Raw genomic sequence first — 17,596 nt, 5'->3', positions numbered from 1 at the left:
GTCCGCTTCAGCCAAGGCCTGTGGTCTTTGTCATAGCAACTTATGAGATTTTTAAACTCATGTGATTATTAATCCTTTCACAAGCTCTTTGCCTAACCCTGGCAAGAGCGTTCCTCAGTAACACTGGGCATCAAGCAGGAACCAGGAGCACGAGCTGAGGGAGCCCCATTACTGGTTCTGCCCCCACTGACTGTCACTTGCCTTATAGGTTGCGGGGGTGGGGGAGGAGTGAATGGAAAGCCCTGGAATTGGGGAGGGGTTACTGAATCTCCATCGCTTGCCTACCGACAGAGCAAAGTTAAGGCTGGGGACCAGTAGTTCGCACCTTGAGACATCAATGTCAGTTCTGCCAGATTGGTCCCAGCGGTTAATGAAAATGAACTGCTACTCGCTAAAGGCTGTCTGAGCTCAGAGACTCGTGAATAATGAGTGACTCGAGCTGTAACTGAGTTTTTGTTCTTTAAAAGCTTGGCATTGCCCACCCAGTGTTGTTTCTCCCGGAAAGCGGACAGTGTTGGAAAGGCTGGCATTGCCCATCCAGAGTTGTTTTTCCTGGAATGTTGTCATCCAGAGTTTCCCTGAGACCACAGCAGCCAGCTGCTAAAGTCACAGAGGAACGAGAGGTGACCTTATTGAAAGAGATAAAGTTCACCTGGTCTTATTTTTGGACATGAGGGAGTCAGCGGAGGGTAGAGGTAGGGTGGGGTGATTGGATAGCTATTTGCAATGTCGCTGAACCACAGTCGGAAGTGGTGAGGATGTGGAAACTGCTACCACAGGGAAAGGCTGAGAAGAGTAATTTGGAACCGTTTAGGGATAACTAGGCGAATAAGAGTGAAGGAAACAGTGGGTTAAAATGATAGATTTAGATGAGAAAAGCTGGAAGAGGCTGGAATGGAACATGAGCACCAGCATCAACTGGTTGGACCGAATGGCCTGTTTTTGTGCCCTATATCCTGCGTAACCCTGCATACTTACATTGATACTAAGCTGCTGTTCAACCATGTCTCTCTCTTACTTTTATCTGTACAACGCAGCTTTTCCATTTCTGCTCTGCTCCAAACTAGACCTAAATGAACCTTTCTCTAATTTATTCACTAGCTTTAATAAGAAGGTCCTGGTTTTGAGTCTCCACTCCAGAGACCTGAGCGTATTTGTCAGGCTGACACCCCAGTGCAGTGCAGAGGAAGTGCTGTGTTGCCAGAGGGGCCTTGTCTGTGAAGGTGTGTCTGGATGTATGGCTTACTCTAAAGAGGTTAGGAGCGATCTCTCATGTTCCTGCCCAGTACTTATCCGTAGAATCCCTACAGTGCAGAAAGAGGCCATTTGGCCTATTGGGTCTGCACCATCTCTCTGAAAGAGCATCTTATTCAGACACTTCCCTTTGCCCTATCCCCTTAACCTCGCGCACTTAACAAGGCCAGTGCACCTAACCTACACATCTTTGGACTGTGGGAGGAAACCACACAGACATGGGGAGAATGTGCAAATTCCACACAGTCGCCCAAGGCCGAATTGAATCTGGGTTCCTGGCACTGTGAGGCAGCAGTGCAAATTCTCTCTGGGAATGAATATGGTTCCATTGCCATATATTACTCTTTCAGAAAGTCTGTCCCAAGGGCTTTGGGTGGGAGGGGCCTGTCCTAGCTCTGGGGGAGGGGGAGGGGCCAGTCCCAGCTCTGGGGGAGGGGGAGGGGCCTGTCCCTGCTCTGGGGGAGGGGGAGGGGCCAGCCCCTGCTCTGGGGGAGGGGGAGGGGCCAGCCCCTGCTCTGGGGGAGGGGGAGGGGCCAGCCCCTGCTCTGGGGGAGGGGGAGGGGCCAGCCCCTGCTCTGGGGGAGGGGGAGGGGCCAGCCCCAGCTCTGGGGGAGGGGGAGGGGCCAGCCCCAGCTCTGGGGGAGGGGGAGGGGCCAGCCCCAGCTCTGGGGGAGGGGGAGGGGCCAGCCCCAGCTCTGGGGGAGGGGGAGGGGCCAGCCCCAGCTCTGGGGGAGGGGGAGGGGCCAGCCCCAGCTCTGGGGGAGGGGGAGGGGCCAGCCCCAGCTCTGGGGGAGGGGGAGGGGCCAGCCCCAGCTCTGGGGGAGGGGGAGGGGCCAGCCCCAGCTCTGGGGGAGGGGAGGGGCCAGCCCCAGCTCTGGGGGAGGGGGAGGGGCCAGCCCCAGCTCTGGGGGAGGGGGAGGGGCCAGCCCCAGCTCTGGGGGAGGGGGAGGGGCCAGCCCCAGCTCTGGGGGAGGGGGAGGGGCCAGCCCCAGCCTCTGGGGGAGGGGGGAGGGGCCAGCCCCAGCTCTGGGGGAAGGGGAGGGGCCAGCCCCAGCTCTGGGGGAGGGGGAGGGGCCAGCCCCAGCTCTGGGGGAGGGGGAGGGCCAGCCCCAGCTCTGGGGGAGGGGGAGGGGCCAGCCCCAGCTCTGGGGGAGGGGGAGGGGGAGGGGGAGGGGCCAGCCCCAGCTCTGGGGGAGGGGGAGGGGGAGGGGGAGGGGCCAGGCCAGCTCTGGGGAGGGAGGGGAGGGGCCAGCCCCAGCTCTGGGGGAGGGGGAGGCCAGCCCAGCTCTGGGGGAGGGGAGGGGCCAGCCCCAGCTCTGGGGGAGGGGGAGAGGCCAGCCCCAGCTCTGGGGAGGGATTGGAAAGCCCGCACAGTGAAGAACTTTGGGATCCGGAGATCTGTAAACAGCTCCTCGTGCCTGACCTGATAGAGTGGGTGAAGACAAAGCGAGCATTCCCTGAACATTTGAGCTAGGCCAATGTCAGGGAGCAGAAAGAGAATGACTGGAATTCTGTCTCCCAGAAAAAATGCTGTGCTGGGCGTCACCGGAAAACGTCAAAATTGGTGGAGTTTGTGAATTAGAAATCCTGAGGCTGGCCTCCTCCTGTACGCCCCAGAGTGATGAAAGTGTGGAACACAGAGTGATAGAGGTGAATTCCTGGAAGGCTTTGAGGGGAATCTGGATATATTCCTATGGGAGGATGGAATAGGAGCTCCACAAATAGGCTGAGATGAAGAGAATTAAGAGATTCAGCATAAACCCCAGCACAGAGCTGTTGGGCCGAATGGTCTGATTCTTTGCTGTCATTTGTAATTCTGTATAAAGTCAACTGGTCTTTGCAGCGTATATTTTTCAGGCACTACGCAGGCTAGGTGAGGCTCCAATGGCAGACAGGAGGAAGATCTGACTGAGTAGGGACAACTGAGACACCCATAACCCTCCTCTGTGCTCATAAATAATGAGGCTCTTGCTGCTAATAGAGTTGCTCCGAGGCAGTTAGTATCGAGGGCTAACTGAATTTCGGGAACCCAGTGCTTTGAATTGTCTATAGCTGAGTAACTTAGGTGCAGCTCTTTGTACAACCTTCCCTCTCCCCTCTCCCCTCTCCCTCTCCTCTCCCCTCTCCCCTCTCCCCTCTCCCCTCTCCCCTCTCCCCTCTCCCCTCTCCCCTCTCCCCTCTCCCCTCTCCCCTCTCCCCTCTCCCCTCTCCCCTCTCCCAATTCCCCACATCCAAAAGGAGATCAAAAAGGAGGAGGTATTGGGGTTCTTGAGAAACATTAGGGTAGACAAGTCCCCAGGGCCTGATGGGATATACCCCAGAGAGAGGCAAGGGAGGAAATTGCTGGGGCCTTGAGAGAAATCTTTGTATCCTCACTGGCTACAGGGGAGGTCCCAGAGGTTTGAAGAAAAGCCAGTGTTTAGAACATAAGAAATAGGAGCAGGAGTAGGCCATCTAGCCCCTCAAGCCTGCCCCGCCATTCAATAAGATCATGGCTGATCTGAAGTGGATCAGTTCCACTTTCCCGCTTTCTCGCCATAACCCTTAATCCCCTTGCCTACCAAAAACCTATCTACCCGTGACTTAAGAAGGGTAGCAAGAATAATCCAGGTAACTATAGGCCGCTGAGCCTTACATCAGTGGTAGGGAAATTATTGGAGAGGATTCTTTGAGACAGGATTTATTCCCACGTGGAAATAAGTGGATGTATTAGTGAGAGGCAACATGGTTTTGTGAAGAGGAGGTCATGTCTCACAAACTTGGTCGAGTTTTTCGAGGAAGTGACGAAGATGTTTGATGAGGGTAGAGCAGTGGATGTTGTCTACGTGGACTTCAGTAGGGGCTATGACAAGGTCTCTCATGGGAGACTGGTGCAGAAGTGAAGTCACATGGGATGAGAGGTGAGCTGGGAAGGTGGACCCAGAACTGGTTCGGTCAAAGAAGACAGAGGGTAGTAGTGGAAGGGTGCGTTTCTGAATGGAGAGCTGAGACAAGTGACATTCCTCAGGGATCAGTGCTGGGACCTTTGTTGTTTGTAATATGTATAATGATTTGGAGGAAAATGTAACTGGATTCATTAGTACGTTTGCAGACAACGCAAAGGTTGGTGGATTTGCAGATAGCGATGAGGACCATCAGAAGATACAATAGGATATAGGTCAGTTGGAGACTTGGACGGAGAGATGGCAGATGGAGTTTAATCCAGACAAATGTGAGGTAATGCATTTTGGAAGGTCTAATACAGATAGGAAATATACAGTAAATGGCAGAACCCTTAAGAGTATTGATAGGCAAAGGGATCTGGGTGTACAGGTACACAGGTCACTGAAAGTGGCAATGCAGGTGGAGAAGGTAGTCAAGAAGGCATACGGCATGCTTGCCTTCATCGGCCGGGGCACTGAGTTTAAAAATTGGCAAGTCATGTTGCAGCTTTATAGAACCTTAGGCTGCACTTGGAATAAAGTATTCAATTCTGGTCGCCACACTACCAGAAGGATGTGGAAGCTTTGGAGAGGGTACAGAAAAGATTTACCAGGATGTTGCCTGATACAGAGGGTATTAGCTATGAGGAGAGGTTGGAGAAACTTGGTTTGTTCTCATTGGAGTGATGGAGGTTGAGGGGAGACCTGATAGAAATCTACAAGGTTGAGAGGCATGGACGGAGTGGATAGTCAGAAGCTTTTTCCCAGGCTGGAAGAGTCAATTACTAGGGGGCACAGGTTTAAGGTGTGAGGGGCAAGGTTTAACGGAGATGTACAAGGTGGATTTTTTTACACAGAGATTAGTGGGTGCCTGGAACTCGTTGCTGAGGGAAGTAATGGAAGTGGATATGGTAGTGACTTCCGGGGGCATGTTGATAAGTACATGAATAGGATAGGAATGGAGGGATATGGTCCCTGGAAGGGTAGGGGGTTTTGGTTCAGTCGGGCAGCATCGTCGGTGCAGGCTTGGAGGGCCGAAGGGCCTGTTCCTGTGGTGTAATTTTCTTTGTTCTTTGCTCTTTGTCCCCGTCTCCCTATTCCCCACAGCCCCTTCTCCAATTGTCCCCCATCCCCCTACGTTGACTTCTGCAGTTAGCTTGTAGACCCTCAGCCCGGGTCTTGGGAACAGCTCCAACTCCCTGGAAGCATCCTCCTCGTGACAGACCAGACACGTTTTAAGACATCCATCCTCCCCGGTACACCCTTACCTGGCTACAGCTGCGACAGAAAGCTGTCCTGGAGGGGGGTTTCCTGCGATGGTGTCCCAGCAGCTATTGGTCATTTTCCATTTACCGTTGAACCTTAAGTATAAAGTTGCTGAGACAGAGACAGGTTCTCCCCTCCCCCTGTCACTGCTACAGTAGGCCCTGCATTGGCCCTGCTGCTTTGAGCTTGTCTTGAGGGCACCTTAGGCACCTGGCCCTGATCGTGTGGGGTTGACCCTGACATCGGCGTACGAACCCCAAAACGAAAATCCTGCCCCAGGTATCGCGAGTCCAAAGATAAATAAATGAGAGTTTGAAGAAGGCGTTTATCGAGCTGGAGAATCAGATTCTGCTCCAATGCAGACCTCTTATGACAAGAAGCACCACAATGACAACATGGGAGCAGAAACAGCAACTAGGGACAGTGAAATGGTGGACAGTGTAACATCAGAAGGGTCCACCTACTGATAGTAACCATTAAACTCATTGGGGGGATGATGATTCATCATCTCATTGGCCTACTGTTTGGCAATCTTTACAACACCCAGTGCCCCCGATATTTGGCCTATTGGATATTCACTTGGTCAAAAGGCATCAAATCAACTCCATCCATCCTGAATGCAATAAGACCAGCGGATATGACTCAATTGCTTGCTGCTATGCGAAATGCAACGGCAGAGGGCTGCCTACTCAAGAGGGCAGTTTCTCGAGGGGTCAGAAACTCTCAGCTTGCAGGTGGGTGTCAGTCAGCACAAGAGGCACAAACACACTTGCCTGAGGGAGGGAGGTCTTGCTGCAGCTGTATAGGGCATTGGTGAGGCCGCAGCTGGAGTACTGTGTGCAGTTTTGGGCGCCATACTTACGCAAGGATATTTTGGCCTTGGAGGGATTGCAGAGGAGATTTACTAGTCTGATACCGGAGTTGAGGGGGTTGAGGGGGTTGAGCTATGAGGAGAGGCTGAATAAACTAGGCTTGTACTCATTAGAGTTTAGAAGAATGAGGGGAGATCTCATTGAGACATATAAGATGATGAATGGGATGGATAGGATAGAGGTGGAGAGACTCTTCCCGCTCAGAAAGGACAGTAGGACTAGGGGGCACAGCCTCAAGATAAAGGGGGGGCGGTTTAGAACGGAGTTGAGGAGGAACTTCTTCACTCAAAGGGTGGTGAATCTCTGGAATTCTCTGCCCGTTGAAGTGGTGGAGGCTGCCTCGCTAAATATTTTTAAGAAGTGGGTTGATGGGTTTTTGATAAGAGAGGGGATTAAGGGTTATGGGGAGAGGGCGGGAAAGTGGAACTGAGCCACGACAGATCAGCCATGATCTTATTGAATGGCGGGGCAGGCTCGAAGGGCTAGATGGCCTACTCCTGCTCCTATTTCTTATGTTCTTATGAGGAGAGGCGAGATTGGAAGCTCCCTTGTCTAAAAAGAAACCAGGCGGGAGAGATTATAAATGCATCAAAGAAGAAAGAAGCCTCCTTTGGGAGCTCGAACGGAGGTTTCAATAAGGAACTTAGGAGACTGACAAGAGAATTGCAAATGGTTTTCAATCTAAATCCAGCCGATTACTGCAGTCACCCTCGGCGGACATTCTCGTGATGGTGCAGAGTCACTGAGTGAGAGGGGATGGGACTGATAACTAATAATATAACCCTCTCTTCCAAAAAGAGTGAGCCAACTGCTGGCCTACGTCACAAAGCACCAAGATATAGCCAACCAGCGTCCATCACTGGAAGAATGAATGGATATTGAGAAGGAAAGTATCGGGCTGAAGGGAAACATCACTGAGATGATGAGGGAAATCTCAGGAAACAGCAGGGAGATCCGAGAGGGAGAAGGAACAACAGCATGGGGTTAACAACACTTGCTAAAAAACAGGTGGGCAGCTAAGGAGGTAGTGATCAAATGAACCTAACGATTGGAAAAAACTGAGAGGTGAAAAGTTGCAAGTGGGGGCATCATCCACTATGGAACAAGGCCTTAGCATAGAGCAACCGGACCAATATTTCAAACCTAAATTAACCATAGTGAACAATTAGATAAACATCCCGTTGGTTGTGCGTATTCCTGAGACTAAGCAAAGATTTGGATTGGGCCCTCTGAATCTATTCACGGAGTGTGGTAAAGTAGTCAACTCACCTGATTCATGACATCGATTTCATCGATGGGAAATTGTGAATGGGTCCACTTCAGCGGGAAGAATGGAAAAGCAGTTCAAATGACGAGGATTGCAGAACTCTGAGGACAGAGGGATCTGAGTGTCCCGGTACATGCATCTTAAAAAGTTAGTATGCAGATACAGCACGTGATTGGGAAGGCAAATGGTGTTTATTGCGAGGGAAATGGAACATAAATGTAGGGAAATTTTGCTACAGTTGTACAGGGTTTTGGTAAGATCGCATCGAGAGAACTGAGTGCAGTTTGGTCTCCTTATTTAAGAAAGAAGCAGATCATAGAGAGTTCAGTTGGCTGAATTCATGAATGCAGAGATTATTTTTAAGGAAAGTTTGGACAGGCTGGGCCTATATCCGTTGGAGTTTAAAAAATTAAGAGGTGATCTTATTGAAACAAATAAGATCCTGAGGGAACTTGAGGGAATGGATGCTGAGAAGATGTTTCCCTTTGAGAAAGAAATTATTTGGGTATATTGAGGGAGAACTTAGCATGGCATCTAACCATCACATCTTTTTGGGAGAAAACTGGAGCACCCGGAGGAAACCCACGCAGACACTGGGAGAACATGCAGACTCTGCACAGACAGTGGCCCAAGCCAGGAATCGAACCCGGGTCCTTGGTGCTGTGAGGTAGCAGTGCCACCGTGCCACCCACAATTTAAAATGGAGTTGAGGAGAAATGATTTCTCACTAATCTGTGGTTCTCTTTCCTAGAGAGCAGTGGAGTGGTCGTTGAATATCTTTATGGCTGAGTTGGTTCCTTGATTGAGAAGGGAATCAAATGCTCAAAGAGGTATTCAGGAAAGTGGAGTTTGTTAACAATGATCTTATCAAATGGCGGAACAGACTTGAGAGGACAATTGGCCTACTCCTCCTTTTTCAAGTGTGTGTTCATATGAGTTCAACTCCCCAAAGCCAAGTGACAGCCTCCATATTTGCTGAATTGAAGGGGATTAGTCCACCGTTTTAGCTGGCATTTTCCAGACCAATCCTGGTGGGACCCCCAGCAGGGGAATGCGGCAGGCCAACCATAAGCCCACTGACATTCAGCAGATCTTTGGGGGAAGATTTGTGGTCTGTGGAAGGGGACACTCCTCAGTAATGGGTAGCATTGTTTGTCATAGAGCCACAGAGGTTTTTACAGCGTGGGAACAGGCCCTTCGATCCAGTTTTTACCACTAAGCTAGTCCCAGTTGCCCCCGTATTTGGCCCATATCCCTCTATACCAATCTTATCCGTGTAACTGTCCAATTGCTTTTTGAAAGACAAAATTTGTGTCTCTCCACAAGCGCACAAGGGGTTTGTACAGAGGCCCCAGCAGTGGAGGTTGTCTGCATTGGTTTGTCCTGCATGCGTTTAGCAAGGATTGTCCATCGGGGAAGATCAAAGCCATTTGGCAGATGGTGTTTGTCACAAGGAACTTGCTAGTGACTTCCTGTGTCTCCCCTTGATGTGGAGGGCGTCAGCTGGCAACTCTTTCTCAGTCAAGGGTGGCTCCATATGGGAAATGGAAGTGGGCAGTAGGTAGATTGGACGTGAAGTGGAGGACTAACAAGGACAGGAAGCCAGATAAATATAGAACATAGAGCCCTACAGTGCAGAAACAGTCGCTTCAGCCCATCGAGTCTGCACCGACCACAATCCCACCCTGGCCCTACCCCCATATCCCTACACATTTACCCACTAATCCCTCTAACCTACACATCCCTGGACACTAAGGGGCAATTTCTTAGCATGGTCAATCAACCTAACCCACACATCTTTGGACTGTGGGAGGAAACCGGAGTACCAGGAGGAAACCCACGCAGACACGAGGAGAATGTGCAAACTCCACACAGACAGTGACCCGAGCCGGGAATCGAACCCAGGTCCCTGGAGCTGTGAAGCAGCAGTGCAAACCACTGTGCTACCGTGCCACCCAAAAGATCAACATTGTATAATTGGCTCGTTCAAATGCGGAATAATCACTTCCAAATCCTTTGGCAGTCACCGCTAGCACAGATATTGACTTTGTAAATCCATTGTTCTCTGGAGATTTGTAGTTGGAGTGCTGCAGAGTTGGACAATGAATCATTTAAAAAGAACTCGAATTGCTTCAATGACATAATTAAAAACCTAAATCGTTATTTATCTGATGTTACAGTGGAAGATTCAACAGGGTTTTTTAAACGTTTTGGATTAAATCTTTAATTGAATTAGCTTGTCCCATAATAAAGTGTCGATAGTCTAATCAGGGAGCTGCTGTAACAGACGTGGTCTCGAGTTTCTCAAGTGTTGGCCAGGCCCGTGGTCCTTCTGAAATACTCTCACCGTTATCTACAGCTTCAACAACGCCCCTGGGGTTATTGTCAAACGTCAGGCAGCGCTTTGCAATTTCCACACCAATGGCTAACAGCCGGAGTTGGGGATTTTGCCAGAAGATCCTTAACGCTGTTTGTGGAGATGAATATTTGTCTCTCAGTCCTGGCCTAATCAAATTCACTTTCTATGCTGCTGTTGCCCATATCATCGCCTCATCCCTGTGATCTCATTGGTATTAAAGAGCAATTATATCCAGTTATGTGCAAAGGTATTTAAACATTTAATTGGTGATCTCAGCATTGTATATCCTTACAAAATTTTAAAAGCAAAATGGCAAGTTTCAATATTAATTATAACTGCATGGTGACACAGTGGTAAGCACTGCTGCCTCACAGCGCCAGGGACCCAGGTTCGATCCTGGCCTTAGGTGACCGTGTGTGGAGTTTCTCCCACTGTATGTGTGGGTTTCCACCGGGTGCTCCGATTTCCTCCCACAGTCCAAAGTTGTGAGGGTTAGTTGGATTGGCCATGCTAAAATTGCCCCTTAGTGTCCAAAGATTTGTGCATTGGGTGGATTGGCCATAATAAATGTACAGGGTTAGGATGGGGGAGGCTGAGCCTAGGTAGGGTGCTCATTCGGAGGGACATGCAGACCTAATGGGCTGAATGGCCTCCTTCTACACTGTAGGGATTCTATGGTGGTATGGTTGAAATAACATTATACTCACCTTAATCTCAAATACATTTCTGTTCCTCTGGTCGTTACTAATCTGGTACTTCCAGTGCTTACTGAGTAAGCATCATTTTTATTTCAGTGATAACGGATGCTGAAGCCTGGCGGTAACTTGGTTCAAATTTATCTTCCAGTGTTTTATTTTAAACGGTTACCTATTTTTAAATTTGGCCTGGCAGGCCAGAGCTGGGTGTGACTGGAATCCTGTTTGTCACACCGGGAGACGCACTGGTTTACATGTGGATGCTCTGCCTCGGATTGGAGATGGAGAATGGTTAGAAGCTGGATGGGTTGACACTGCTAATGTGTGGACGAGGCACAAGTATTGCCCAATCCATTAGCCCCCAGTCACAGCTGGCCAGTTGGAAATCCAGATGTGACTAGTAGCATTTCTGCTTAGTAAACGATGAATGATAGACACAGCACTGGGTATGTGTTTGCAACACATGGGGTATGTTTTGCCTCCCATCCATTGACTCTGTCTACACTTCCTACTGCCTCGGCAAAGCAGCCAGCTTAATCAAGGACCCCAAGCATCTCGGACATACTCTCTTCCACTTTTTTTCGTTGGGAGGAAGGTACAAACCTACCAACGGACTCAAGAACAGCTTCTTCCTTGCTGCCATCAGACTTTTGAATAGACCTACCTTATATTAAGTTGATCTTTCTCTACACCGTAGCTATGACTGGAACACTACATTCTGTACTTCTCCATGAACGGTATGCTTTGTATAGCGAGTAAGAAATAATACTTTTCATTGTATATTAATACATGTGACAATAATAAATCAAATCAGATGGTTTGGTAAGATGATGAGAGGGAAAACAGAATGTTATTGGATCACTGTGTCCGGTTCACTCTCTCGATTACTGAATGGTGATAGAGGTTTGTTTGGTAAATGTACATCTGTAAAATATCAATTGTGTGTGAAGTGATTTCTACTGAAGTGAGTGCATGTGATTCTCACCGTGACTTCATCTGAGGCAAGTTAGTGATTTCTGTTGGACAAGACTGGGCTCATTCATGTATCACCTGTCTCATCCCAGACCTGAAGAGTTTTGTCCATGACTTACTTTATATGGAGATCTATACTTTACATGGAGGAAGAACAATTTCATGATTGTCTCATTGCTTTTAAACAATGAAAGAGTGACTGTTGCTTTGCTGTCATGTTACTTCAATTTTCAGTTTTATTATTTAATAATTCGGGCTTTTTATTCAAGTGGACATCATGTACTTCATTTTGTTGGAATGTCTCAGCTCACTGCTGCTTTTACCATTGCCTCTTGGGGAATATTTGCTGCTTGCTCACTATGACGTGTTCCTTTTGTTTTATTCCAATTCGATCAAATCAAGTCCAATTCAGAGTCTCAACACATTCCCGATCCAAGTTGACAAGACAGGGCTCTCCCCTCCTGTCTTGGCTTTGATCTACATGATCCAGGCTGATTGGAGTAGGCATAGCTCCTTCTCCAAGGCTTGATCTCATTTGCATCTCAGCCACAAGGCCACTTTTAAAAGTTGCTTCAAATACAGCTAAAAGGTAACCTAATGACCTCAACCAAGTACAGCATGTCCATAACTACACTTGATCTTAACCAAAAGGCTGAGAAGTGCCATGTTCTTCACTTTTGTCAGGTTATTCATTCAGGTAAATGAAAAGGTTCAGAGCGTCGAGCGTTGATCCAGCTTTGCTTCCTCGGAAATCTCTCGCTTTTAAACTGGAACATTTCAAATGTTGCTTTATGACCTTTGGTCACTGGATATTTGTTGTTTTAATGAATTGTTCATTTTTTAAAAACTGCTGAATGGTACGGTTAATTCATATTTGATCAAAGAGGATTCCCAAAAGGTTAATGCATCCCTGAAGTGTTTATCTCCTGATCCCAATTTATTCATGAAAAGTTAGCTAAATGTTGGAGATGGGTTGAGGTTCCGATCAGGTCAGCCATGATCTTGACTGGTGGAGCAGGCTCGAGGGGCCAAGTGATCTACTCCTGCTCCAAAATGTTTTTGGGGACCAGTTTGGGAGATTTCCCCTCTTTATAATTAAAAGTTAGCAGCTGCAGAATCCCAATAAAACACTGCTTGGAAAATGGTGGTAAAAATGTGGTCAGTGTGAAGACTTGAAGAAGATTCCAGAGTTGCTTCTTTCACCTTAAGATGTCTTCCACAGTGGACGATCTTTGGTCTCCTGCTCCTCCGAGACCACAAGTGACTTATTCTCAAAATTAAGTGCAAATGATTGAACAAAACCAAGGTTGTTCAAATATTTAATTGGTACTCTTAGACCAAGACTCCCGGAGCATATGGAAACTCTCTCCCGGAGCGGATCGAGACTATTCCGGAGTGGATCGAGTGCACCCATTCCCTTAAATCCACTCTCTAACTCACACCCTCAAATCCACTCTCTCTCTAACCCAATCCCTTTAATCCACTCTCTCTCCCTAACCCACCCCCCCAAATCCACTCTCTCTCTCTCTAACCCATTCCCTTTAATCCATTCTCTCCCTAATCCTGTCCCTTAAATCCACTCTATCTCCTGACCCCACTCTCTTAAATCCACTCTCTCTCTCTCTAACCCACTCCCTTAAATCCACTCTCTCGCTAACCCACTCCCTTAAATCCACTCTCTCACTCTCTAACCCACTCCCTTAAATCCACTCTCTCACTCTCTAACCCACTCCCTTAAATCCACTCTATCCCTAGCCCACTCCCTTTAATCCACTCTATCCCTACTCCACTCCCTCAAATCCACTCTCTCGCTAACCCACTCTCTCAAATCTGAGAGTGGGAAGCAGCCTGAGATTGGAAGAACAACTCCAAATGGAATCTTGCATTGAAACACAGAAGTTGACAGGAATCTTGGAAATTGCCTTTTGGGGGGCACGTAGAGAGGATTTACAGGGCCATATCCAGCCTATAGGCTGTACCTTGGACAAGCTTATACGAAATGGTAGTGGTTGAGGTTTGGAAGGTGCTGTAAGGAAGCCTAGATGGGTTCCTGCAGTGCATCTTGTAGATGGTACACACTGCTGCCACTGTTTGTCATTAGAACATAGAACATTACAACACAGTACAGGCCCTTCGGCCCTCGATGTTGTGCCGACCAGTGGAACCAATCTAATGACCCTCTAACCTAAACTGTTCCAATATTATCCATATGTCTATCCAATGACCATTTGAACGCCCTTAAAGTTGGCGAGTCCACAACTGCTGCAGGCAGGACATTCCACACCCTTACTACCCTCTGAGTAAAGAACCTACCTCTGACATCCATCCTATAATTATCACCCCTCAATTTAAAGCTATGTCCCCTCGTGTTAGCCATCACCATCCGAGGAAAAAGGCTCTCACTGTCCACCCTATCTAACCCTCTGATCATCTTGTATGCCTCAATTAGGTCACCTCGTAACCTTCTTCTCTCCAATGAAAATAACCTCAAGTCCCTCAGCCTTTCCTCATAAGACCTTCCCACCATACCAGGCAACATCCTGGTAAACCTCCTCTGCACCCTTTCCAATGCCTCCACATCTTTCTTATAATGCGGCGACCAGAACTGTACCCAATACTCCAAGTGCGGCCGCACCAGAGTTTAGTACAGTTGCAACATGGAGGGAGTTAATGTTTGTGAGTGTGAAGGCAATCAAGTGGGCTGCTTTGTCTTGGATGTTGTTGAGCTTCTTGAGTGTTGTCAGAGCTGCACTCATCTGGGCATGTGTGAAATATTCCATCACATTCCTGACTTCTGCCTTGAAGATGATGGACAGGCTTTGGGAAATCAGGAGATGAGTTACTCGCTGTGGGATTCCTCACCTTTGATATTTGGCCATACAGGCCAACCCCTCTATTATTCAGTCTCTTATGTTCGTTTAGCTTTCCTTAAAACCACCAATGCTATTTAACCTTTGAGGAGTGGAGAGGGTTTGTGGGGACGGATGGGTACAGGAGAATGGAATAGACAAAGTTGGACAGGGGAGTGGCATCATTCTTCCTCAGGGCCATCATGGACATGGTAGGCCCAATCGCCATCATTATTCCATCACCATTCTGTGACTCTACGACTACTCCATTCGGTGGGACGTTCCACTTTCTTAATGCCCTTTTGGTAAAGAAATGTCTCCTGGATTTCTGACTAGATTGCTTGGTGACTATCTCACATTGATGGTCCCCACAAGTCTTTGTCTGTATCTCCCCTACTCTTGCATAGAAATATAGAAAATAGGAGCCGGTGTAGGCCATTCAGCCCTTCAAGTCTGCTCTGTCATTCATTATGATCATGGCTGATCATCAGATTCAGTAACCTGTTCCCATAGGCTTTGATCCACTCCGTCCCCAAGTGCTGTGTCTAACTTCTTGAAAGCTTGCAATGCTTTGGTCTCAAGTTCTTTCTGTGGTGGTGAGTTCCACAGGCTCACCACTCTCTGGGTGAGGAAATTTCTCCTCGTAATTCTAAACCTCCAAACCAGTCATCGTCAGTCAATATTCATGCTGATATAATATGGAGATTGGAATTATTCAGTAAGCTATAAGTCTAACCAAGATTAATTGACTCCATCAAAACATTGCTAAAGAAATCTGTCCAACCTTGTGATACACACACACACACTTGTGGACGGCAGCTCATATTTATTTGTTTCATCCAATAAACATGTTCTAACGTGAATCTGCATTTCTTTCCTCTTTGTTCAATATTCTCTTCCGCTCTTTTTCCTGCCACTTTAACTCTTCAGTGTCCCTTCTCTGCCCTTATCTAGTCGCGAGCAGCCCCCACAAGACCAAGTCTGCGCTCAGTCCGAATGGAGACAGACTGAACGTAGTGGCTCTCACCAGCCCACCTGGAGAGACAGCGGGAAACCTGGCCTCAGAACTTCAACAGGTAGTGACCACTGAAACCCCACCGTGTGCTGCTTTTATTCTGTTTCCCTCCCTCTCTCCCCATCTCCTGCCACCTGCCCCCCTCTCCCCCAACCTGCCTCCTTCTCCCCCCACCCCCGCCACCTGCCTCCCTCTCCCCCCAACACCCACAATGTGCCCCCTCCTCTCCCCCACCCTCCACAACCTGCCTCCCTCTCCCCCACCCTCCACCACCTGCCTCCCTCTCCCCCCACCCTCCACCACCTGCCTCCCTCTCCCCCACCCTCCACCACCTGCCTCCCTCTCCCCCCACCCTCCACCACCTGCCTCCCTCTCCCCCCACCCTCCACCACCTGCCTCCCTCTCCCCCCACCCTCCACAACCTGCCTCCCTCTCCCCCACCCTCCACAACCTGCCTTCCTCTCCCCCCACCCTCCACCACCTGCCTCCCTCTCCCCCCACCCTCCACCACCTGCCTCCCTCTCCCCCCACCCTCCACCACCTGCCTCCCTCTCCCCCCACCCTCCACAATCTGCCTCCCTCTCCCCCCCCCACAATCTGCCTCCCTCTCTCCCCCCCACAACCTGCCTCCCTCTCCCCCCCATTCCCCCACAACCTGCCTTCCTCTCCCTCACCCTCCACAACCTGCCTCCCTCTCCCCCACCCTCCACAACCTGCCTCCCTCTCTCCCCCACCCTCCACAACCTGCCTCCCTCTCCCCCCACCCTCCACAACCTGCCTCCCTCTCCCCCCACCCTCCACAATCTGCCTCCCTCTCCCCCCACCCTCCACAACCTGCCTCCCTCTCCCCCTCATTGCCCCACAACCTGCCTCCCTCTCCCCCCGCCCTCCACCACCTGCCTCCCTCTCCCCCCACCCTCCACAACCTGCCTCCCTCTTCCCCCACCCTCCACAACCTGCCTCCCTCTTCCCCCACCCTCCACAACCTGCCTCCCTCTCCCCCCACCCTCCACAACCTGCCTTCCTCTCCCCCCACCCTCCACCACCTGCCTTCCTCTCCCCCCACCCTCCACAACCTGCCTCCCTCTCTCCCCTCCATTCCTCCACAACCTGCCTCCCTCCACTGAGAAGAATGATGAGGAATGTTGCTGTAGTGGGTCACAAAGTACCAGAACAGTGGCTCTGTCAAGCCGATTATGGTTTATTCTCCATTGCACGGGTTCCGTAATATAAGTAAGTGTTTCAAGTCGAGCCATCGACTGACAAAGCTCACTCATCAACAGTTAACATTCTGGTGGGGGATCATTTGTAAAGGATTAAGACTCACAATTTGACCACGTTTGGAAGGGTAAGTGTTACGTTGAGCCACCATCCGCTCGCTACACAACCCCGTGGCAGTATTTAACAAAGAGCAGTGGCCTTCTCCCACCATTCTTACCAATATTGAACCCTCAGCCAACTGCTGGGGTGGCATTGCTGCCTTACAGTGCCAGAGACTCAGATTCGATTCCGGCCTTGGGTCACTGTCTGTGACCAGCTAATCAGACTTTTAGCACTATTACTAGGGACTGGACTAGGACACTGGGGGTAACTCACCTGCTCTGTTTCGGATGGGACCTCTCCTCATAGCTAATACCCTCCATACCAGGCAACATCCTGGTAAATCTTTTCTGTACCCTCTCCGAAGCCTCCACATTCTTCTGGTAGTGTGACGACCAGAATTGCACACTGTATTCCAAGTGTGGCCTAACTAAGGTTCTATAAAGCTGCAACATAACCTGCCAATTTTAAAACTCAATATCCCGGCCGATGAAGGCGAGCATGCCATATGCCTTCTTGACTACCTTCTCCACCTGCATTGCCACTTTCAGTGACCTGTGTACCTGTACACCCAGATTCCTTTGCCTATCAATACTCTTAAGGATTCTGCCATTTACTGTATATTTCCTATCTGTATTAGACCTTCCAAAATGCATTAAATCACATTTGTTTGGATTAAACTCCATCTGCCATCTCTCCGCCCAAGTCTCCAATTGATCTATATCCTGCTGTATCCCCTGATGGCCCTCATCGCTATCTGCAAATCCACCAACCTTTGTGTCATCCGCAAACTTACTGATCAAACC

The 17,596-nt window shown here is 49.4% G+C and overlaps 1 protein-coding gene across 2 annotated transcripts in view; it reads left to right on the top strand.

The window, feature by feature from the left end:
• The window catches only part of LOC145353390 (MAP7 domain-containing protein 2-like), a 141,068-nt gene that overhangs the window by 83,422 nt on the left and 40,050 nt on the right, over positions 1-17,596 (top strand). For both annotated transcript variants that reach the window (XM_080204118.1, XM_080204120.1), the window contains one exon: positions 15,410-15,531. In XM_080204118.1, the coding sequence (XP_080060244.1) occupies positions 15,410-15,531 (122 nt within the window). The remainder of the gene's footprint in view (positions 1-15,409; positions 15,532-17,596) is intronic.

This window comes from Carcharhinus amblyrhynchos, chromosome 15, assembly GCF_965287045.1.
Source record: "Carcharhinus amblyrhynchos chromosome 15, sCarAmb.v2.hapA, whole genome shotgun sequence".
Taxonomy (NCBI): Eukaryota; Metazoa; Chordata; class Chondrichthyes; order Carcharhiniformes; family Carcharhinidae; genus Carcharhinus; species Carcharhinus amblyrhynchos.
Note: the sequence above shows the minus strand (reverse complement) of the source record. Positions and strands in the feature narration are given on the sequence as shown.